This window comes from Hyperolius riggenbachi, chromosome 4 (genome assembly GCF_040937935.1).
Source record: "Hyperolius riggenbachi isolate aHypRig1 chromosome 4, aHypRig1.pri, whole genome shotgun sequence".
Classification (NCBI taxonomy): Eukaryota; Metazoa; Chordata; class Amphibia; order Anura; family Hyperoliidae; genus Hyperolius; species Hyperolius riggenbachi.
In genome coordinates this window covers 7,133,050-7,157,926 of record NC_090649.1, presented here as the reverse complement: position 1 = coordinate 7,157,926, position 24,877 = coordinate 7,133,050, and the positions used below count along the sequence as shown (strand labels likewise).

Here is a 24,877-nt window from a genome sequence, read left to right as displayed (position 1 = left end):
CACTGAGTTCCAGCACTGAGAGAAGAGTGACATCAACACTTGAACGTGGGGAGCAGATGAGTGAGCCCGCTACAGACGGACTTTCTATACTGGGGCACCACCTATATCTACAGGCTACATATACTGGGCCACCACCTATACTTGGCTACCTATACTGAGGGCACCATCTGTACCTGGCTACCTATACTGGGGCACCACCTATATCTACAGGCTACATATACTGGGCCAACACCTATACTTGGCTACCTATACTGAGGGCACCATCTGTACCTGGCTACCTATACTGGGGCACCACCTATATCTACAGGCTACATATACTGGGCCACCACCTATACTTGGCTACCTATACTGAGAGCACCATCTGTACCTGGCTACCTATACTGGGGCACCACCTATATCTACAGGCTACATATACTGGGCCACCACCTATACTTGGCTACCTATACTGAGAGCACCATCTGTACCTGGCTACCTATACTGGGGCACCACCTATACTTGGCTACTTATACTGGGGCACCTATAGCTTGCTACCTATACTGGGGGCACCTGTACCTGGCTAACCTATACTGGTGCACCACCCATACCAGGATACCTATACTGGGGGCAACTATACCAGGCTACCTATACCGGGGCACCACCTATAGGTGAATACCTATACTGGGGCACCTATGTCTTGCTGGCCTATACTTGGACACCAGCTATACCAGGCTACCAATACTGGGGGCAGCTACCCCAGGCTACCTATACTGGGGCACCACTTATAGCTGGCTACTTATACTGGGGGCACCTATGCCTGGATACCTATACTGGGGGCACCTATACCTGGCTAGGGCAGGGGGACGAGCTGAGACAGAAGGGGACAAGAGGTAACACAGGGGGATAAAAGAGACACAGGGAGAAAAGAGACGAGACGGGAATATAAGGTCACACGGAGGGACACAAAAGAGGCACAAACTGAGGTGAGACAGAGGGGGACAGAAGAGGCACAGGAAGAAAAGAGGGGGACAAAAGAGAACGGATAAAGGATAAGAACTGACCTACAAGTCCCTATCTCATTTGTTAACCAGGGACCACCTGTATTTTGCTAGTATTTGGCTCCACCCACAACATGCCATAGTCAAGCACACTTTTTGCCGCATCCCGCTGTGCATGCCGCTTTCTTCAGTGTCGGAGCCATGCACATTTTTCGCTTCAGCGCACTTTGCGCACGGGCTAGTGGGTGGGTCCAGCAACCAGTGGGTGGACCCAGAGGGGGGGGGGGGGCAGGCCTGATGATGTGTGAGGGGCCCCAAAATTTCTGATGGCAGCCCTGATGCTATCACCACCAACATTTCTACATTTGTTGAGGAGAATAGAGGAAATAAGTGAAACTTTTTTTTTTTTTTCCAAGAAGAGTTTGTAGTTTTTGAGAAGATGCAAAGGAAAATTGTTTTTAAATTGTCATTTTTTTCTCAGTTTAAAAATCCCTTTTTGCTTTGCATTTTTATAATTGATTTTCTCAAAAAACTTTTTGAAAAAATCTTTTTTTTTTCCCACTTTTTCCTCCTCTACCTCAGATAGGTAGCAAAATTGTGAAATTGCAGGTCCTGATTACATTTACTAACAATATTAACCTATTTTCGTTCCTGGACGTAGAAACTACGTCCAGGAACCATGCGCTACCGGCCCGCGGTTTGTTAGCCAGGCAATCAGTGAATCGGGCTATGGTGCCCGATTACTGATTCCTCTCCCCCACTGAAAAAGCGACAGCTTCTCTCGGAAGCTGCGCCTTTTCTGGCTGTTACCTCCCCCATGCGTCACTCTAAGCGTGTGTTACGCTTAGAGTGACGTCATGTAAACAAACTCATGGCCGCCATCTTGTGGCCAAAAAGTAATACTACAGCTGAAAGTAAAAATAAATAAAAAATAACACACATTTACATTATAAATCTATTGTTTACCTCCCACCCTCCCAAAACTACCCAAATAAAATGTTTACTATTAAAAAAAAAAAAAACATTACAATAAAAAAAAAAAAACATGTAAATATTTACCTAAGGGTCTAAACTTTTTAAATATCAATGTAAAGATGAAATATTTCTATATTTTTTTTATTTTAAACTTGTTAATAGTGATAGATGCAAAATGGAAAAAATGCACCTTTATTTCCAAATAAAATATTGTCGCCATACATTGTGATAGGGACATAATTTTAATGGTGTAATAACCGGGACATATGGGCAAATACAATATGTGAGTTTTAATTATGGAGGCATGTATTATTTTACACTATAATGGCTGAAAACTGAGAAATAATGAATTTTTCCATTTTTTTCTTATTCTTCCTGTTAAAATGCATTTACAGTAAAGTGGCTCTTAGCAAAATGTACCCCCCAAAGAAAGCCTAATTGGTGGCGGAAAAAACAAGATATAGATCAGTTCATTGTGATAAGTAGTGATAAAGTTATAGGCTAATGAATGGGAGGTGAACATTTCTCACGTGAAAACCACGCAACCTGAATGGGTTAATGATGATTTTTCCTAAATTTTGCATTACCATTTTGAATCGTAATTGTGAATTGCGATGCAAAATAATGATAATGCAAAATTCCAGCTCATCATTTAGCGTCATCATTCTGCTAACAAGTACAAGTGCCACTTGGAGAAAGTGGTCTACCGGGTTCACACCAGAAAGAATTCTGAACTCCGAATCCTGACTTTCAAATTTCGAATGTATGGAATTCTGATGTGTAAATTTCAAGAGTTACTGAAAATAATGTTTGTGAAACTCACATTTTTTTTTTAGTTTTTTTTTTCCCCTCCACATAAATAGTGAAAAATGTCTGCAGGGTATACTTCAGAATCACAATCAATGTATTTAGCCAAACAAGTTGACACTCAGTACTTACAAGGAATTTGACTTGGCAGTTGCTTAAAGCAGTATTGAGTTCTGACATAAATGTGTTTTCCTACTTTTTATAACCCATACAGTTATATTTGCTTTTGTGCACAAGTATTATTATTCATATTATTACTACATATTATTATGTGGAGGTGGCTGGATGGTGTAATGGTGAATGGCTCTGCCTCTGACACAGGAGACCAGGGTTCAAATCTCAGCTCTGTCTGTTCAGTAAGCCAGCACCTATTCAGTAGGAGACCTTTGGCAAGTCTCCCTAACACTGCCACTGCCTATAGAGCATGCCCTAGTGGCTGCTGCTCTGGCGCTTTGAGTCCGCCAGGAGAAAAGTGCAATATAAATGTTATCTTTTTTTTTTTTTTTTATTCATTTAGAAATTACAAGTTCCCAAAGTACAGTTTTATTTGCTCTGAAAGCTGCCATTTCATTTTATTCATAACTGGTGTATTTATATTATAATGTACCCAGTAATGAATTGTGAGCAGTGTATCAGTTCTGGACACATTAGAAGAAGTTTCTGCACAGTCAGGGGATGTTTACATTCCTCTCTGAGTCTGCTACAATGCAGTAAACATAAGATAATGTTATCACCAGTTCTGATGCAGGGAGAGTTCTACTGAAAAAGTAAGTCCTGTGTTCTAACCCGCTGTTCTGCTAAGAAAACAAAAAATAGTGGTGGTATATTATATGCTGTAAATAATCTTTTAGAGCAAAGAAAAAATCTTGGGTTTTATACCACTTTAACAGACACTAATAAAACAATATATAGACAGGCAGGCAGGAGGGTGAAGCCTAGGGTGCCAGGATACCTGTGCCTATAGGCTCCTGTGATCTGGGTCTGACCAACTACTGTTGTGTCATCTGCAAACTTCAGAACCTTAAAGAGTAACTGTTAGCCCAAAAAATCAAATTTAAATCTCTATTGCAAAGTGTTAAATAGTTTGTAAGGGAGCCAAAAAGGCAATGCTGAAGTTAAAAAGCAATCAATTTTTTTTACTGTGTGACTATCATTCAGCCTTTTCCCCAAGCTCCCAAGGAGGATGCAAAGCCGCATAACAGATACTGCAGAGCATGCCCATGTCTGCCCGACCCCCCTCTCCCCCCCGGACCAGGTGCCGATGTCTGCCCGACCCCCTCTCCCCTCCCAGGACCAGACATCAGCACCTGGACCTGGGGGGGGAGAGGGGGTCGGGCAGACATCGGCACCAGGTCCTGGGGGGAGAGGGGGGTCGGGCAGACATGGGCATGCTCTGCAGTATCTGTTATGCGGCATTGCGTCCTCCTTAGGAGCTTGGGGAAAAGGCTGAATGATAGTCACACAGTAAAAAAAATTAGATTGCTTTTTAACTTCAGCATTGCCTTTTTGGCTCCCTTACAAACTATTTAACACCTTGCAATAGAGATTTAAATTTGATTTTTTTGGGCTAACAGTTACTCTTTAACAGATGGATCTGTGGAGATGCAGTCATTGGTATAAAGTGAGTAGAGCAGCGGGGAAAGCACACAGGCCTGGGGTGCACCAGTACTGACTGTCACAGAGCTTGATGTGTATTTCCCAAGTCTAACCTGCTGTCTCCTGTTGGTCAAAAGAGATGAAAGCCAAAATTCTGAGCAAATTGTGAATCTATTGTGAACATACCTTTGCTGATTCACCCAAGCCATAATGAATCAGAATTTTTGCAATGCATAAAAACAATCTGAATTTTGCAATACAAACTCAGAATCCGCAAAATTAAGAGTTATTTTTGAATTCTGTGGGAAATTTCAGAGGACAGTCAGAATCAGAATATGATAATTCCAACTGTCCTTAGTCCTGTGAGGTTTACTATCCATATGTTTAGATCATTATTTCGGGAGAGGGGGGCCTCTGGGTCCTCCAGGCTTCCTCATTCTCCTCCACCAGGCCATTCCAGCCCTGAGACCTCTAAAGAGCAGGAATCCGCTTGGGCTGAGCTTTTCCCACCAAAGCATGATTGGGTTCCGAGCTACTATTGTGCATGCATGAGCCGTCGACAAGCAGATTTACGGAGGGGACAGCGCTGGGACAGGCCGGTGGAGGAGAGCGGGGGTAAAACTCTGAAGGACCCAGGCCACGCACCCAGCCATGCAAGTGCTGTCAATGTTTGTGGCTAAAAGTGCAATGCACTAAATTATTTGATGCAGTGAGGCTGAGTTACAGTTTTAATAATAACTATAAGTTTGCCAGTAAAGTAAATAAATGTCATTGGACAGAGCACTAGGCAGACAGCCAGGGGTGCACCATGTTTAGTGGACGCATATTTACCTGATTATATTGTAAAATCTTCCAGGATTCTCCCTTTTCCAGTTTGGTAAGACGGGAACAATTCGTTTCAGAACAATGAGAGGGAATACAACTATTGGGAAATCATTTTATAGAGAAGCTGTGAATATATGCATACTCAGGCTGCACAGCCAATGAGAGATTATCATGCAGCTGTGATAATTATAAGGCCCCGCCCATCTGTCTTCCCTCCAAGATCCTGATATAAACGCCAGAAAGAGAGAGAGCTGGAGCCAAGATATCGACTGACAAACATGAGAACATCAGCAGCTGTCGCCTTCTGCCTCCTTCTGGGGCTGGTGCTTCTCCAGGCCGTGTCTGCCGGTAAGTGCACCTGTCACAGAATTATCTCTAGTAGCATATAGTGTACATAAGTGGTGTGTGTGTGTGTGTGTGCGCGTGTGTGCGCGCACATGTGTGTGTATACAGTGCGTGCGTGTGCTTGTATGTGTGTGTAGCATTGACTTTGAGACTTGGAATTAAGCCTGTTACACACTTTCAATTATGATTGGACCAATCCCAGATCAATTTTACGCCCTCCATGCACTATTTATTTTAGTTGTAAAGCGCCAACATATTATGCAGCGCTGGACATTAGTTTAGGTTACAGACAATATGTAGGGGTGACATACAGCAATATGACAATACAGGAATACATGCAGAGCAGATCACACAGCACAGTATGAGTACAAGGTAATGCTTAGTCACTGGATGGAGCATGGAGATCACACAGCACAGTATGAGTACAAGGTAATGCTTAGTCACTGGATGGAGCATGGAGATCACACAGCACAGTATGAGTACAAGGTAATGCTTAGTCACTGGATGGAGCATGGAGGTCACACAGCACAGTATGAGTACAAGGTAATGCTTAGTCACTGGATGGGAGCATGGAGATCACACAGCACAGTATGAGTACCAGGTAATGCTTAGTCACTGGAGGGGAGCATGGAGATCACACAGCACAGTATGAGTACAAGGTAATGCTTAGTCACTGGAGGGGAGCATGGAGATCACACAGCACAGTATGAGTACAAGGTAATGCTTAGTCACTGGAGGGGAGCATGGAGATCACACAGCACAGTATGAGTACAAGGTAATGCTTAGTCACTGGAGGGGAGCATGGAGATCACACAGCACAGTATGAGTACAAGGTAATGCTTAGTCACTGGAGGGGAGCATGGAGATCACACAGCACAGTATGAGTACAAGGTAATGCTTAGTCACTGGATGGAGCATGGAGGTCACACAGCACAGTATGAGTACAAGGTAATGCTTAGTCACTGGAGGGGAGCATGGAGATCACACAGCACAGCATGAATACAGGTAATGCTTAGTCACTGGATGGAGCATGGAGATCACACAGCACAGTATGAGTACAAGGTAATGCTTAGTCACTGGATGGAGCATGGAGATCACACAGCACAGTATGAGTACAAGGTAATGCTTAGTCACTGGATGGAGCATGGAGATTACACAGCACAGTATGAGTACAAGGTAATGCTTAGTCACTGGATGGAGCATGGAGATCACACAGCACAGTATGAGTACAAGGTAATACTTAGTCACTGGATGGGAGCATGGAGATCACACAGCACAGTATGAGTACAAGGTAATGCTTAGTCACTGGATGGAGCATGGAGATCACACAGCACAGTATGAGTACAAGGTAATGCTTAGTCAGTCACTGGATGGGAGCATGGAGATCACACAGCACAGTATGAGTACAAGGTAATGCTTAGCCAGTCACTGGATGGGAGCATGGAGATCACACAGCACAGTATGAGTACAAGATAATGCTTAGTCACTGGATGGGAGCATGGACATCACACAGCACAGTATGAGTACAAGGTAATGCTTAGTCACTGGATGGAGCATGGGGATCACACAGCACAGTATGAGTACAAGGTAATGCTTAGTCAGTCACTGGATGGGAGCATGGAGATCACACAGCACTGTATGAGTACAAGGTAATGCTTAGTCACTGGATGGAGCATGGAGATCACACGGCACAGTATGAGTACAAGGTAATGCTTAGTCACTGGATGGAGCATGGAGATCACACAGCACAGTATGAGTACAAGGTAATGCTTAGTCACTGGATGGAGCATGGAGATCACACAGCACAGTATGAGTACAAGGTAATGCTTAGTCACTGGATGGAGCATGAATATTACACAGCACAGTATGAGTACAAGGTAATGCTTAGTCACTGGATGGGGCATGGAGATCACACAGCACAGTATGAGTACAAGGTAATGCTTAGTCACTGGATGGGAGCATGGAGATCACACAGCACAGTATGAGTACAAGGTAATGCTTAGTCAGTCACTGGATGGGAGCATGGAGATCACACAGCACAGTATGAGTACAAGGTAATGCTTAGTCAGTCACTGGATGGGAGCATGGAGATCACACAGCACTGTATGAGTACAAGGTAATGCTTAGTCACTGGATGGAGCATGGAGATCACACGGCACAGTATGAGTACAAGGTAATGCTTAGTCACTGGATGGAGCATGGAGATCACACAGCACAGTATGAGTACAAGGTAATGCTTAGTCACTGGATGGAGCATGGAGATCACACAGCACAGTATGAGTACAAGGTAATGCTTAGTCACTGGATGGAGCATGAATATTACACAGCACAGTATGAGTACAAGGTAATGCTTAGTCACTGGATGGGGCATGGAGATCACACAGCACAGTATGAGTACAAGGTAATGCTTAGTCACTGGAGGGGAGCATGGAGATCACACAGCACAGTATGAGTACAAGATAATGCTTAGTCACTGGATGGGAGCATGGAGATCACACAGCACAGTATGAGTACAAGGTAATGCTTAGTCACTGGATGGAGCATGGAGATCACGCAGCACAGTATGAGTACAAGGTAATGCTTAGTCACTGGATGGGAGCATGGAGATCACACAGCACAGTATGAGTACAAGGTAATTCTTAGTCACTGGATGGTAGCATGGAGATCACACAGCACAGTATGAGTACAAGGTAATGCTTAGTCACTGGATGGGAGCATGGAGATCACACAGCACAGTATGAGTACAAGGTAATGCTTAGTCACTGGATGGGAGCATGGAGATCACACAGCACAGTATGAGTACAAGGTAATGCTTAGTCAGTCACTGGAGGGGAGCATGGAGATTAGGGAAGGGTGACATACAGCAATATGACAATACAGGAATACATGCAGACCAGATCACACAGCACAATATGAGTACAAGGTAATGCTTAGTCACTGGATGGAGCATAGAGATCACACAGCACAGTAGGAGTACAAGGTAATGCTTAGTCAGTCACTGGAGGGGAGCATGGAGATTAGGCAATTGGAGGTCACTCAGATGCATAGCATGGGTTCACAGTAATGGAGGTGCATGATCAGGTAGGACACAAAAGGAGGAGGACCCTGCCCAAAGGCTTACAATCTAGAGGGAGAGGTAGGGACCCAAAAGGTAGGGACCAGAGTTCAGCTGTGGGTTTAGAGCACTTGTGAGGAGGGGTGGTAGGCCAGAGTGAAAAGGTGAGTTTTGAGGGCCTTCTTGAAGATGTTGAAGGAGGGGGCTGCCCTAATGGGTGGAGGTAGGGCGTTCCATAGTGTTGGAGCAGCTCTTGAGAAGTCCTGGAGGCGAACATGGGACTGACCGATAGCAATGACGAGGTTGAGGTCAGTATGAGGATTTCCCTACACGATCTGCTCCTAGTATTCAATGCCTGTTGACCCTCATTGTACATGCAAGTGGTGAAATAATTGAAAGTGTGTAGCAGGCTTTACTGAGGTGCACACATTTAGCATTTTTTATAATTTAGCATCGTAATGAACCAATTGAAATTCTAAATCTTAATGCAAAATTTCAGGTAAAATCATAGTTCATTTCATATGTAATCGTAATCAGGAACCATCATTTTGCAATTTTGCATGATTTTGTGCCAACTTAACCCATACATGCTAGTATCATCAAAATGTCTACATATGTTAAAGCGGTTTAAAACTCTGACAAAATGTTCAACAAAAATGTGTTTTCCTACTTTTTATAACCCATACAATTATCCTATTTGCTTTTGTGCACACGTATTAATATTCATTTAGATATTATAACTTCCCAAAGTTCAGTTAATTTACTTTGAAAGCTGCTGGTGCATTTTATTTATAACTGTTGTCATTCTCTTGTAAATGCTGCCAGCAGTTATTTCTCACCTGTTTTTCACTCCAGCACTCATCAGCTGAAGTCCTGCACAGCCAGAGAAGGTTTACATAAATGTATCAAGTAAAGAATGTGTACACAAGATAAGATTATAAGCAGTTCCGATGCGGGTTCTCCCTGCAGAGAAAGAGTCAGCCCTGTGATGTAACCCTTTGAATGCTGTTTTACTAAAAAAAAAAAATTTGTTAGTATATTATATGCTGTAAATAATCTTTTAGAGCAAAGAAGAAATTCTGGGTTATATTCCGCTTTAAAAGGATTTTTTTTAAAAAAAGACTATAACTCTACAAAGTTTTTTAGGTAATCGGTTTTGAAAATGCTGAGTAAAAAGGGTTTTCAATTCATTTTAAAATCGATTTTTCAAAAACTACAAGGTCTTTAAAAAAAAAAAAAAAAAAAAAAAAAAAAAAATATATATATATATATATATATATATATATATATATATATATATATATATATATATATATATATACATATATATATATATATATATATTCCCACCATTCCCCTTAACGAACGCAGCAATGTTGGTGACAATAGCATGTACAGAAGCTTTGTTGTTAACTGCTAAAATCCACACAAAATTATGCAGAATGTCATGTAATTATGCTAATTTATTAATGAATTACTATACGCAAAATAAATTGACTGTAAAAACAATAATTACGTATTAAATGTGTTCTCTACATCATGGAGGACTGTGCTGAAGGGTGTCATATGCTGGTGGGAATGTCATCAGAAGGGTAGAGAGAAGATGAAGAGCAGAGTGTTCTCTACATGCTGGAGGGCTGTGCTGAAGGGTGTCATATGCTGGTGGGAATGTCATTAGAAGGGTAGAGAGAAGATGAAGAGCAGAGTGTTCTCTACATCATGGAGGACTGTGCTGGAGGGTGTCATATGCTGGTGGGAATGTCATCGGAAGGGTGGAGAAGATAAAGAGCAGAGTGTTCTCTCTACATGCTGGAGGGCTGTGCTGGAAAGTGTCATATGCTGGTGGGAATGTCATCAGAAGGGTAGAGAGAAGATGAAGAGCAGAGTGTTCTCTCTACATCATGGAGGACTGTGCTGGAGGGTGTCATATGCTAGTGGGAATGTCATCAGAAGGGTGGAGAGAACATGAAGAGCAGAGTGTTGTCTACATCATGGAGGACTGTGCTGAAGGGTGTCATATGCTGGTGGGAATGTCATCAGAAGAGTAGAGAGAAGATGAAGAGCAGAGTGTTCTCTACATCATGGAGGACTGTGCTGGAGGGTGTCATATGCTGGTGGGAATGTCATCAGAAGGGTGGAGAGAACATGAAGAGCAGAGTGTTCTCTCTACATGCTGGAGGGCTGTGCTGGAGGGTGTCATATGCTGGTGGGAATGTCCTCAGAAGGTAGAGAGAAGATGAAGAGCAGAGTGTTCTCTCTACATGCTGGAGGGCTGTGCTGGAGGGTGTCATATGCTGGTGGGAATGTCCTCAGAAGGTAGAGAGAAGATGAAGAGCAGAGTGTTCTTTCTACATGCTGGAGGGCTGTGCTGAAGGGTGTCATATGCTGGTGGGAATGTCATCAGAAGGGTAGAGAGAAGATGAAGAGCAGAGTGTTCTCTACATCATGGAGGAGTATGCTGGAGGGTGTCATATGCTGGTGGGAATGTCATCAGAAGGGTAGAGAGAAGATGAAGAGCAGAGTGTTCTCTACATGCTGCAGGGTGTGGTATCTCAGTGTTAGATGTGACCAGAAAGTATGAGAGAAGCTCACAAGGTGTTTTCTAACCAAAGGTGGGTCATATTGAAAGGTTTGATGCATCAGCAGTGGATGGAACCAGAAAGGTAGACAGAAGCTCAGGAGAAAGAGATTTAAAGATTTCCTAGCTTAGGATGGGTGATATCGAAGAATTTGATATCCTGGATCGAAATGTATTCAGAAAGGTATTAAATTGAGACGTGTTATAGCTGTTGGGTGTTGGATTGACGGACTGACTATCACAACAGTCAGTGTGTTCAGAAAGGCAGAGAAGGCTCAGAGCAGAGCTGAGTATTTTCTTTGGTCTTTTCTGAAAAAATCAAACATTGCTCAGCGAAATGAGGAGAACTGCAACAGATAAAGAAACTGTTTTGACAGCCCTCATATCTGATATTTTATATTATTGTCAGTAACCGCCAAATGTGTTAATATGATCTTCGCATTTAATTTATTGTAAAACTTTAAAGCTCGCCTGATGCTTAGTGATGGTCGTGTCTAGGAGAAGTCATGGAGAAGCATGTGATCAGTGTGGTCAGGTGATAGATATGTAAGTCTCTGATTAGTGATGGCCGTGTCTAGGAGGAGTCATGGAGAGGCATGTGATCAGTGTGGTCAGGTGATAGATATGTAAGTCTCTGATTAGTGATGGTCGTGTCTAGGAGAAGTCATGGAGAAGCATGTGAACAGTATGGTCAGGTGATAGATATGTAAGTCTCTGATTAGTGATGGCCGTGTCTAGGAGGAGTCATGGAGAGGCATGTGATCAGTGTGGTCAGGTGATAGATATGTAAGTCTCTGATTAGTGATGGTCGTGTCTAGGAGAAGTCATGGAGAAGCATGTGATCAGTATGGTCAGGTGATAGATATGTAAGTCTCTGATTAGTGATGGTCATGTCTAGGAGAAGTCATGGAGAAGCATGTGATCAGTATGGTCAGGTGATAGATATGTAAGTCTCTGATTAGTGATGGTCATGTCTAGGAGAAGTCATGGAGAAGTATGTGATCAGTCTGGTCAGGTGATAGATATGTAAGACTCTGATTAGTGATGGCCGTGTCTAGGAGAAGTCACGGAGAAGCATGTGATCAGTGTGGTCAGGTGATAGATATGTAAGTCTCTGATTAGTGATGGCCGTGTCTAGGAGAAGTCACGGAGAAGCATGTGATCAGTGTGGTCAGATGATAGATATGTAAGTCTCTGATTAGTGATGGTCGTGTCTAGGAGAAGTCATGGAGAAGCATGTGATCAGTGTGGTCAGGTGATAGATATGTAAGTCTCTGATTAGTGATGGTCGTGTCTAGGAGAAGTCATGGAGAAGCATGTGATCAGTGTGGTCAGATGATAGATATGTAAGTCTCTGATTAGTGATGGTCGTGTCTAGGAGAAGTCATGGAGAAGCATGTGATCAGTGTGGTCAGGTGATAGATTTGTAAGTCACTGATTAGTGATGGTCGTGTCTAGGAGAAGTCATGGAGAAGCATGTGATCAGTGTGGTCAGATGATAGATATGTAAGTCTCTGATTAGTGATGGTCGTGTCTAGGAGAAGTCATGGAGAAGCATGTGATCAGTGTGGTCAGGTGATAGATATGTAAGTCACTGATTAGTGATGGTCATGTCTAGGAGAAGTCACGGAGAAGTATGTGATCAGTGTGGTCAGGTGATAGATATGTAAGTCTCTGATTAGTGATGGTCGTGTCTAGGAGAAGTCATGGAGAAGCATGTGATCAGTGTGGTCAGGTGATAGATATGTAAGTCTCTGATTAGTGATGGCCGTGTCTAGGAGAAGTCATGGAGAAGCATGTGATCAGTGTGGTCAGGTGATAGATATGTAAGTCTCTGATTAGTGATGGCCGTGTCTAGGAGAAGTCATGGAGAAGCATGTGATCAGTGTGGTCAGATGATAGATATGTAAGTCTCTGTTTAGTGATGGTCGTGTCTAGGAGAAGTCATGGAGAAGCATGTGATCAGTGTAGTCAGGTGATAGATATGTAAGTCACTGATTAGTGATGGTCGTGTCTAGGAGAAGTCATGGAGAAGCATGTGATCAGTGTGGTCAGGTGATAGATATGTAAGTCTCTGATTAGTAATGGCCATGTCTAGGAGAAGTCATGGAGAAGTATGTGATCATTGTGGTCAGGTGATAGATATGTAAGTCTCTGATTAGTAATGGCCATGTCTAGGAAAAGTCATGGAGAAGCATGTGATCAGTGTGGTCAGGTGATAGATATGTAAAGGCTAGTACACACTAGCAATTTTGATGGATCAATCATTGGTCAATTTTACCACCTCCATGTAGTATGACCATTTACCTGTATAATCTGCATAGAATTGAAAATCTGTTTGGCCCTCATACTACATGGAGGTGGTAAAATTGACCAATGATTGATCCATCAAAATTGCTAGTGTGTACTAGCCTTTAGTCTCTGATTAGTGATGGTCATGTCTAGGAGAAGTCATGGAGAAGCATGTGATCAGTCTGGTCAGGTGATAGATATGTAATTATCTGATTAGTGATGGTCGTGTCTAGAAGTCATGGAGAAGCATGTGATCAGTCTGGTCAGGTGATAGATATGTAAATATCTGATTAGTGATGGTCGTGTCTAGGAGAAGTCATGGAGAAGCATGTGATCAGTCTGGTCAGGTGATAGATATGTAAGTCTCTGATTAGTGGTGGTCATGTCTAGGAGAAGTCATGGAGAAGCATGTGATCAGCCTGGTCAGGTGATAGCTATGTAAGTCTCTGATTAGTGATGGTCGTGCCTAGGCAGGGCCAGATTACCGACCAGGCAACAAAAGCAGTCGCTTGGGGCCCCATTCAGAGTCAAAGGTGCCCAGAGGCGTAGCTAGGGTTTTTAGCGCCCGGGGACAAAGACTATTAATGCGCCCCCTAAGGTGAAGGGTCGTGACCAAATGTGGGCATGGTTATGGGTGCTCCACATTTGGTCACGCCCCTTCAAATGTACATGGAGGTTAGCAGGCTCACGCTCACCCACCCTCTCTCAGTATGTACCTTCCAGCATGTTCCAAGACAAATTCAGCAATTTGAGCCCCCCCCCCATCAAGACAAATTCCGCAATCATGAGCAAACATGAGGCCCCCAACATGACCAACTCAGCAATCATGAGGCCCCCAACAAGACAAATTTAGCAATCCTGAGGCCCCCGACAAGACAAATTCAGCAATCATGAGGCCCCTAACAAGAAAAATTCAGCAATCATGAGGCCCCTAACAAGACAAATTCAGCGATCTTGAGGCCCCCAACAAATCATGAGGCCCCCAACAAGACAAATTCAGTAACCATGAGGCCCCCAACAAGACAAATTCAGCAGTCATGAGGCACATAAATAGACAGCATTTCACATAAATAGGCAGAATGCCCCCTTAATATGGTAGACACCTCTCACCTGGCAGCAGTTCCCCAAAATACACTCAATCTGACAGCAGTGCTTCCCCAAAAATAGGTAGCCCCGGGTCTATAGGTGTCCCCAGAATAGGTGTCCAGCAGTATAGATGTCCCCAGAACAGGTAGCCAGGGGTAGAGATGTCCACAGAACAGGTAGCCAGGGGTATATGTGCCCAGTATATGTAGGCAGGGGTATGTGTCCCCAGTATATGTAGCCAGAGGTATATGTGCCCAGTATATGTAGCCAGGGGTATATGTGCCCAGTATATATAGCCAGGGGTATATGTGCCCAGTATATGTAGCCAGGGGTATATGTGCCCAGTATATGTAGTCAGGGTTATATGTGCCCAGTATATGTAGCCAGGGGTATATATGCCCAGTATATGTAGCCAGGGGTATATGTACCCAGTATATGTAGTTAGGGGTATATGTGCCCAGTATATGTAGGCAGGGGTATATGTGCCCAGAGTAGGTAGCCAGGGGTAATTGTGCCCAGAGTAGGTAGCCAGGAGTATATGCCCAGTATATGTAGTTAGGGATATATGTGCCCAATATATGTAGTCAGGGGTATATGTGCCCAGAGTAGGTAGCCAGGGGTATATGTGCCCAGAGTAGGTAGCCAGGGGTATATGCCCAGTATATGTAGTTAGGGGTATATGTGCCCAATATATGTAGGCAGGGGTATATGTGCCCAGAGTAGGTAGCCAGGGGTATATGTGCCCAGAGTAGGTTGCCAGGGGTATATGCCCAGTATATGTAGTTAGGGGTATATGTACCCAATATATGTAGGCAGGGGTATATGTGCCCAGAGTAGGTAGCCAGGGGTATATGCCCAGTATATGTAGTTAGGGGTATATGTGCCCAATATATGTAGGCAGGGGTATATGTGCCCAGAGTAGGTAGCCAGGGGTATATGTGCCCAGAGTAGGCAGCCAGGGGTATATGCCCAGTATATGTAGTTAGGGGTATATGTGCCCAATATATGTAGGCAGGGGTATATGTGCCCAGAGTAGGTAGCCAGATGTATATGTGCCCAGAGTAGGTAGCCAGGGGTATATGCCCAGTATATGTAGTTAGGGGTATATGTGCCCAATATATGTAGGCAGGTGTATATTTGCCCAGAGTAGGTAGCCAGGTCAGGTGTCCCCCTCCCCAGCAGGAGGGGAGCAGCGCAGAGAAGAGGAAGAGCTGCTCTCCCTACCTCGCTCTCCCCCTTTCAATGTCCGGGTGGCTGGCAGCGGCGGGCGGAACTTACCTCCGTCTCGTCGCAGCGCTGGATGGATCTGCCACTACTCTGGTCTGGTGCAGACCAGAGTAGCGGCTGCACACCCGAACTTCTGGCCGGCGCTGGAGCGAGATGGAGGTGAGTTCCGCCCGCCGCTGCCAGCCAGCCACCCGGACATTGGAGGGGAGAGCGAGGGAGGGAGAGCACCTAAGGTGAGGGAAAGAGGGGGGAGATGGCCCCCCCTTCCCCACCGTCCGCACAGCTCTCCCTCTTCTCTGCGCTGCTCCCCTCACCCCCCGCAAAAAAAAATAAAAAAAAAACCCCGAAGCTCAGCTGGGCGCCCTTGGGGACCAGGCGCCCCGGGGCACTTGTCCTACCCCGACCCTCCCTAGCTCCGCACCTGAAGGGGCCCCATCAGCACATAAACCAGCCCTCGCCATCCTGTCAGCGGTGGCTGGATGGTATAATGGTTAAAGGGACTCTGAGCAGTGCAGTAACTGCGGAAAGATGCATATCATTTTAAAGCTCTCTTTCTCCTCTTTCCAATGATATATAAACCGCCGCCCAATGCCTTTTAGTTTTTGCTATTTTCGTGATCGAAATCACGGCCACAGCAATTTCGATCACGAAAATTGCGAAAACTAAAAGGCGTAGGGTGGCAGTTTATCTATCATTGGAAAGAGGAGAAAGAGAGCTTCAAAATGATATGCATCTTTCCATAGTTACATTGTATTACACAGGATGACTTTTCTCCAAAGTAGGCAGCTCGATTCAGCACAATGCAAAGAAATATAAGTAACCCAGGGGGATATAATTACAAACATCATGCTGGTAGGTGTGAGGATGTAATTAATTAGTTGTGGGTATGCTTAAAGGCATACCCACAGGCACTGCTCGGAGTCCCTTTAAGAGCTCTGCCTCTGACACAGGAGACCAGGGTTCGAATCTCAACTCTGCCTGCTCAGTAAGCCAGCACCTATTCAGTAGGAGACCTTAGGCAAGTCTCTCTAACACTGCTACCGCCTATAGGGCGCGTCCTAGTGGCTGCAGCTCTGGAGCTTTGAGTCCGCCAGGAGAAAAGTGCAATATGAATGTTGTAAAGAAAGAGAAAAAGGACAATCGAGAGCCCTCGATAGTGTATTATTGTTGTACAGTTGGCATGAATGATGGGTTAGTTGAAATTATACTCACAAGTCTGGGTTGCCGAGTCCAGGCAACCACTTAAATCGCAGACGAGGAGATTAGACCTGTCCTCGCTCAGGTTAAAAAGTCGCTCTCCGTAAAAAAGAAAAAGAGGGTGTCAACACCCATCCACCAGGTGGATCAAATTGTAATGTAGTGTACAGAGGCGCCAATAGAGTAAAAATAGTACCAATTAAAATCAATAAAAAGTGTGGGTGGTAGGGGTGGACCTGCCCACCCAACAACAAACACAAGCACTGATTCGAGTAGATTTATGAAAAAATAAAACATTTAATAAGTACTCCTAATAAAATTACAGTTTGCAACGTGTTTCACGGGTCACAAGCCCGCTTCCTCAGGCAAAAACTTATACAGGCAGGAGCAACAGTGTCTCTGTGCGGACGAGTGTGGCGCCTATGTTTGTTGTTGGGTGGGCAGGTCCACCCCTACCACCCACACTTTTTATTGATTTTAATTGGTACTATTTTTACTCTATTGGCGCCTCTGTACACTACATTGCAATATGAATGTTATTTGTCTTGTCTTGTCAAATGATGTCGTGCGCTGCTGATTGTCTTCAGAGCCAGACTCTCCTCCTAGGTCCCCCTCCTGCTACTGTGCGCTCTGCCGCTGCCCACTCCTCCCTCCCTTCCCACAGAAAACCACAGCTGCAGCAAGAATGATAGCAGCAGATGGCAAACGCTCACTCACCTATCCATGATCCAAGCGATAGACATCCCGTCATCTGAAACCCATCTGTCTCTTCTACAGTGCAGCCGCTCGATCTGAACTTCCTGATTCTTGGATCAGACAGGAAGTAGTAATAGTAGTAGTAACAGAGCGACAGCACTCTAGAGGAGACAGATGGGCTCCGGATGACGGGACCTCTATTGCTTGGATCGCAATAGGTAAATGTGAGTCATCTGGTGCTGTCATTCTCCCCCGCTGCGGCTGCCTTCTCTGCTGGACTAGTGTATTCACTGGGATGGAGGCTGCATGGTGGCTGTCTAGTTTGGGAGGAAATCGGTTGTGCGGTGGTGGGGGTGGTTATGTAATTCTGTCTGGGGAACGGCTTCCGGTTTGGCGGTGTCCAGAGCTTTCTGTTATTGCCAGGCTGGAGATGCAGGGGGAAAGTGCTGCTGCTGTGATATCTGGCGCCCTCTTCACAGGGATGCCCCAGCCCCTGAGTGCAAATGTCCCAGCCATTCATCTCTCACTCTGCATTTTGCCGCTGCTATTCCCTGCATTGTGCACCCACAGAGGAAAGCGGGCTGTTGCCCATAGCAACCAGTAGCTCGGCAGCCACGGTGTGTGCGGCATGTTGCTGTGCAGCTGCATCTTCTGATTCTATTACAACATGATGGGGGGCCCAAATCAGTTACTTTGCTTAGGGCCCCATTTAGCCTTTATCCGGCTCTGTGTCTAGGAGAAGTCATGGAGGAGCATGTGATCAGTCTGGTCAGGTGATAGATATGCAAGTCTCTGATTAGTGATGGTCGTGTCTAGGAGAAGTTATGGAGAAGCATGTGATCAGTCTGGTCAGGTGATAGATATGTAAGTCTCTGATTAGTGATGGTGTGTCTAGGAGAAGTCATGGAGGAGCATGTGATCAGTCTGGTCAGGTGATAGATATGCAAGTCTCTGATTAGTGATGGTCGTGTCTAGGAGAAGTCATGGAGGAGCATGTGATCAGTGTGGTCAGGTGATAGATATGCAAGTCTCTGATTAGTGATGGTCGTGTCTAGGAGAAGTCATGGAGAAGCATGTGATGAGTCTGGTCAGGTGATAGATATGCAAGTCTCTGATTAGTGATGGTCGTGTCTAGGAGAAGTCATGGAGGAGCATTTGATCAGTCTGGTCAGGTGATAGATATGTAAGCCTCTGATTAGTGATGGTCCTGTCTAGGAGAAGTCATGGAGAAGCATGTGATCAGTGTGGTCAGGTGATAGATATGTAAGTCTCTGATTAGTGATGGTCGTGTCTAGGAGAAGTCACGGAAAAGCATGTGATCAGTGTGGTCAGGTGATAAATATGTAAGTCTCTGATTAGTGATGGTCGTGTCTAGGAGAAGTAATGGAGAAGCATGTGATTAGTCTGGTCAGGTGATAGATATGTAAGTCTCTGATTAGTGATGGTCATGTCTAGGAGAAGTCACGGAGAAGCATGTGATCAGTCTGGTCAGGTGATAGATATGTATGTCTCTGATTAGTGATGGTCGTGTCTAGGAGAAGTCATAGAGAAGCATGTGATCAGTCTGGTCAGGTGATAGATATGTAAGTCTCTGATTAGTGATGGTCGTGTCTAGGAGAAGTCATGGAGAAGCATGTGATCAGTATGGTCAGGTGATAGATATGTAAGTCTCTGATTAGTGATGGTCGTGTCTAGGAGAAGTCATGGAGAAGCATGTGATCAGTATGGTCAGGTGATAGATATGTAAGTCTCTGATTAGTGATGGTCATGTCTAGGAGAAGTCATGGAGAAGCATGTGATCAGTATGGTCAGGTGATAGCAGAGCCGGGACAAGGTCCTCCAGCACCCAAGGCTGAAACACCAAAGTGCGCCCCTCCATCCCTTCACCCCAGCTGTCACACACTGATTGCTATTAGACTAAGAGGCACCCCAGGGCCCCCAACACCTTAATCTCTAGTTATCTGGCTTGTAGTCACATCCATGTACCTCCTTTTCTTATTTCTTTCTGCTTCAAACACAATTAGGAATGACAGCTGAATGAATTTTGCTCCCCCTCCTACACTGCGCCCTGAGGCTGCAGCCTCTCCAGCCTATGCCTCGGCCCGGCCCTGGGTGATAGATATGTAAGTCTCTGATTAGTGATGATGGTGTGTCTAGGAGAAGTTACGGAGAAGCATGTGATCAGTGTGGTCAGGTGATAGATATGTAAGTCTCTGATTAGTAATGGCATTGGCCATGTCTAGAAGTCATAGAGACGCATGTTATCAGTTTTGTCAATGAATAGATTTGTAAATCAGAGACTTACATATCTATCACCTGACCACACTGATCACATGCTTCTCCATGACTTCTCCTAGACATGACCATTACTAATCAGATAATTACATATCCATCACCTGACCAGACTGATCACATGCTTATCCATAGACATGACCACTACTGGTGGCATTGCATGTAGCAATGGACTGAATTAAAACCATATTCAATTAAACATTAATCACATAGATGCATTAATATGACTGGCAGCAAAAGAGCCAATAACATAACCCCTGCTGACAAATCCCCTGCGGCCTCCCCTCGAGGCATGGCGACCACTGACATGGAAAGGGAGTGTGTCCCAGAGATTTCCCAGGTAGTAGCTAATATCATGGGAAGGGGGTGTGTCCCAGGGATCTCCCAGGTACTATTATCATGGGGAGAGGGTGTGTCCCAGGGATCTCCCAGGTACTATTATCATGGAAAGGGGGTGTGTCCCAGGGATCTCCCAGGTACTATTATCATGGGAAGGGGGTGTGTCCCAGGGATCTCCCAGGTACTAATTTCATGGGAAGAGTCCCAGGGATAAGATTTCCCGCATAGTAACTAGTGACATAATGACAATAAAATCCTTCGGCCCACACCAGACTTTTTGTTACTATGTATCCCTTGAAGGGTTGCAACAGGTCTCCATTAACACTGCAAATCAGCCCACCCAAATCCTGTCACTGCTTAATTAAAGGTGTTTAGAGTGAGGAATGTTTTTATAGCAAATTTGTTGGTCTGCTAAAAAGTATGAATCCAAGGCAGAGACACATCGAGGAGACCCATCTCAGGAACCGGTTCCTCAGGCTGCTTTCTCTGCAAACATGGCTGGACCTGGGATGGAGACGTGGTCCTGGCAGTGAGGGCTTTTCTAGGAATCGGGGTAGTGACAGACAAATGAAACATGTAATAACAGATGTCATAAAAGACACATCAAGGAGAAACATCTCAGGAACCAGTTCCTCCGGCTGCTTTCTCTGCAAACATGGCTGGAGCTGAAAACATGGCTGGAGCTGGGAAACATGGCTGGAGCTGGGAAACATGGCTGGAGCTGGGACGGGGAACATGGTCCTGGCAGTGAGGGCTTGTCTAGGAATCGGGGTAGTGACAGACAAATGAATCACGTAATAACAGATGACATAAAAGACACATCGAGGAGAAACATCTCAGGAACCGGTTCCTCAGGCTGCTTTCTCTGCAAACATGGCTGGAGTTGGGAAACATGGCTGGAGCTGGGAAACATGGCTGGAGCTGGGAAACATGGCTGGAGCTGGGAAACATGGCTGGAGCTGGGACGGGGGACATGGTCCTGGCAGTGAGGGCTTGTCTAGGAATCTGGGTAGTGACAGACAAATGAATCATGTAATAACAGATGCCATAAAAGACACATCGAGGAGACCCATCTCTGGAACTGGTTCCTCGGGCTGCTTTCTCTGCAAGCATGGCTGGAGCTGGGATGGAGACGTGGTCCTGGCAGTGAGGGCTTTTCTAGGAATCGGGGTAGTTACAGACAAATGAATCATGTAATAACAGATGACATAAAAGACACATCGAGGAGACACATCTCAGGAACCGGTTCTTCAGGCTGCTTTCTCTGCAAACATGGCTGGAGCTGGGAGTGGGACGAAGCCCTGGCAGTGAGGGCTTGTCTAGGAATCGGGGTAGTGACAGACAAATGAAGCATGTAATAACAGATAACAGAAAGCCGTATTCTGGAACGCAACACGCTGGCCGCCTTCCAGACACAAAATTCTCATGGCTCTGCCAAAGCACAGCAATAATAATTATATATAAAGAAGAGCTATCATTACAGAGCTGCATTAGTCATACTTTCAATGAGGCTTCCCCCTTCCTCCTCCGTCCCACCGTTGCTTTGCCGGGATCCCCCGAATCACGGCGAGGTAAATATTACCCTAAAGCGATCCTGCGCAGGCGCACTAGCTGCTCTTCATTCAGGTTAAGGTGGAACTATCGGAACCCGATCGATCTGCTCTACTGTGCAGGCGCGAGTCCTTTTGCTCCAGCGCAGTAGAGCGGATACGCTCCGGCTCTCTTATTCCGCTTAGCCCAAGCGAAGAGCCTCTACTGCTATCCCAGAGAGATAAAGAGAGATTTCGGGGGAGCCAGCGCTGGATTCCCGGAAGCTACAGATGAGAGGGAAACATCATTAGGACCCTGAGGCTTCCCCCTCCCGAGGTAAGTATCCCCCAGTATTTTTAAATACAGAGTCTCTTTAAAGGTAATGGGAACTGATTTATAAATAAAAAAAGTCAGATACTCACCTAAGGAGAGGGAAGGCTCGGTCCTAATAACTTCCCTCTCCCGGTGCCCGGTCCGGTGTCAGGATCCCCCGTAGCAGTACTCGACCAGTTCTGTCAAATACTGCCACTTCCGCCACCGAAGGGAGGTTTCGGAAGTGTTCAGGAGCACTCGGGCTCCCGAAGATGGGCCGCTCCATACTGCACATGCGCGAGCCCCCTCTATGACGCACTCGCGCATGCGCAGTATGGAGCCGTCTGTCTTCGGGAGCACTCGGCTCCTGAAGACTTCTGAAGTCCCCCGCGGCGGGGGATTTGAACGGAGGATCCTGAGGGCACCGGGAGAGGAGAGGGAAGGATCATTAGGACTCAGAGCCTTCCCTCTCCTTAGGTGAGTATCTGACTCCTTTTTTTTAGGAGGGGTAACATTGGCTTTAAGTGACATGACAATATACCCCGTACAGCAGCACTGCAGAAGATGTCAGCGCTATATAAATATTATAAAGTAATAATAATTAATATCCTGGCACATGCCAGTTTTTCCAGGCCTCATGTCCATCCTGGCCACAGGCACAGCTTTCCTGCTCTGTATGCCACCCACAGGCTCCTGCAGAGGGGGGAATCTGGGTGCCTAAGCACCCCTTCTTTTTAACTATCCATAAAAAGGCCCCTTTGGCGGTGAAAAGGAAGCCACACCCCACCACCCATGGGAAGCTCCTCCCCATCTGGGACACTTTGAAGTAAAGAGGTCCCATACAGGATTCCTAGTGTAACCATTCCCGCAGCTGTGTGGGAGCAGGTAAGGTGGTGTCTCCGTCTCCCTGACAGCAGTGACCTCTCTCCTCCCCCAGCATTCACAGTCACTTCTCCTTCAACCTTGCACTCACAGTGACCTCTCCCTCCCCAGCATTAGCACTGCAGTGATCCTACATTCCCTAGCACCCACTGACCTCCCCCCAGCACCCACATTGACCTTTCCCTCAACCCAGCATTAGCACCTCAGTAATCCTGCCTTCTCCAGCACCCACTGACCTCTCCCCCCCAGCAGTACCCTTCCCGTCCCCAGCAGCACCCCCAGTGACCTCCCTCAGCACCATGGTGATCACTATCTGTACCAAGCACTCACTTAACCAGTACCCGCACCCAAAGTACCTGCATTTAAAACCCATGTGACACCCAAAGCCCACCCATAGCCAGCACCCAGTACAGGCGTGGCATCCATGTCGCACCCAGCACCCACATGGCATTCAGTACATGCACCCAGATCTCACATGGCACTAAGTACCTGCATGACACTCAATGCCCACCCATAGTAGGAAACCCACATGACACCCTATTCTTGCACCCGGAACCCACATGGCACCCAGCATCGGCATTCAGCACCCACATGACAACCAATACACCCCTAGCCAGAAACAAAGGAGGGGGGAGGGCACCGGTGACAAATCCGACTGACTCCCCACCACTGAATGCAGCCAGCGTTCCTGTGACTGAATGTGTGTCAAGCAGAGGGGCTCAGGGGAGATGGATTGGAACAGTTGGAGAGCGAAGGGAAGTGTGGGGGAGTGTGAAGGTCACATGTCACTGCAGGGCAAGGGGGTTGAGGGGAAGGTTCCCCACCCCCACCACTTGTAGGTACGATTAGGCATTTGGGGGTGGGGGGGTTAATTTGAGTACCACCACTTGAGGTCCTTCTGCACGGCCCTGACCACCTAGTATGTGGCTTGGTCCTGCTTTGATTGGCTTTTTTTTTTTTAGAGAATTTTTTTTATTAATTCCAGAAAAAACATAACATGACATTACAGTGGTGAATATACAGATAGCAATTAGAACTCATAACATTATATTTAGCAGTGTGCATACCCATATAAGTACTAGAGTCATCATCAGAGAATTAGGCCCATTGAAGATCCTGAGGAGCCACATTAATATCAAGATTAGGAATTGTGGTTTCCGAGGCGTTGACCCATTTAAACCATATTCTATCAAATTTCTTAAATTGATTTCTTGACTGGTAAGTGATCTTATACAGTGGAAGAACAGAATTTACCAACCTCTTCCAGATACCTAGGGAGGGGACTATGGGTAGCTTCCATTTTAGGGTAATGGCTTTCCTGGCATAGAAGAGAAGGATTCTAATGAGGGTCGATTGGGATTTGCTACAGGGGATATCTCCTACGATTCCCAACAGACACAGCTGCAGATCCAAAACCACTGGAAGCTGCAGGGTATCTCTTAAAAAATGTATCACCGATTTCCAGTAACCGTTCACCAGGGGGCAATTCCACACGCAATGTAGAAAGTCAGCCTTGGGTGCCTTACATTTAAAGCAACAATCATTGTGGGTTGGGCTCATTTTTGCCAATCTTATTGGTGTTATGTATGCCTGATGCAACCATTTAATATTTATAAGTTTGTCGTGTGAGGCAATAATATCCTTGTTGAAAAATTCGGTTTGTTCTGCCCATCTATCTGCAGTGAGAGTGGCATTGTGGGGCTCCCAGCGATCTCTAATAGTTTGTATTTTCCCCTTGTTTCCTTGCGTGCTCAAGAAGCAGTATAGAGTAGATATTTGTTTTGTATTTTCTTTTTTAAGTAGTAGTTTCTCAAGCTCTGAAGGGTTAAGTGAGACCCCCGTTAGCCCCAACTGTGCCTGTATTGCATG

At 45.5% G+C, this 24,877-nt stretch overlaps 1 protein-coding gene across 2 annotated transcripts in view; it reads left to right on the top strand.

Annotated features, from left to right (window-relative positions):
• Positions 1 to 24,877, top strand: part of LOC137571118 (uncharacterized) — a 209,164-nt gene that overhangs the window by 4,666 nt on the left and 179,621 nt on the right. For both annotated transcript variants that reach the window (XM_068279826.1, XM_068279824.1), the window contains exon 2: positions 5,398 to 5,525. In XM_068279826.1, the coding sequence (XP_068135927.1) occupies positions 5,456 to 5,525 (70 nt within the window). In that variant the 5' untranslated portion in view covers positions 5,398 to 5,455. The remainder of the gene's footprint in view (positions 1 to 5,397; positions 5,526 to 24,877) is intronic.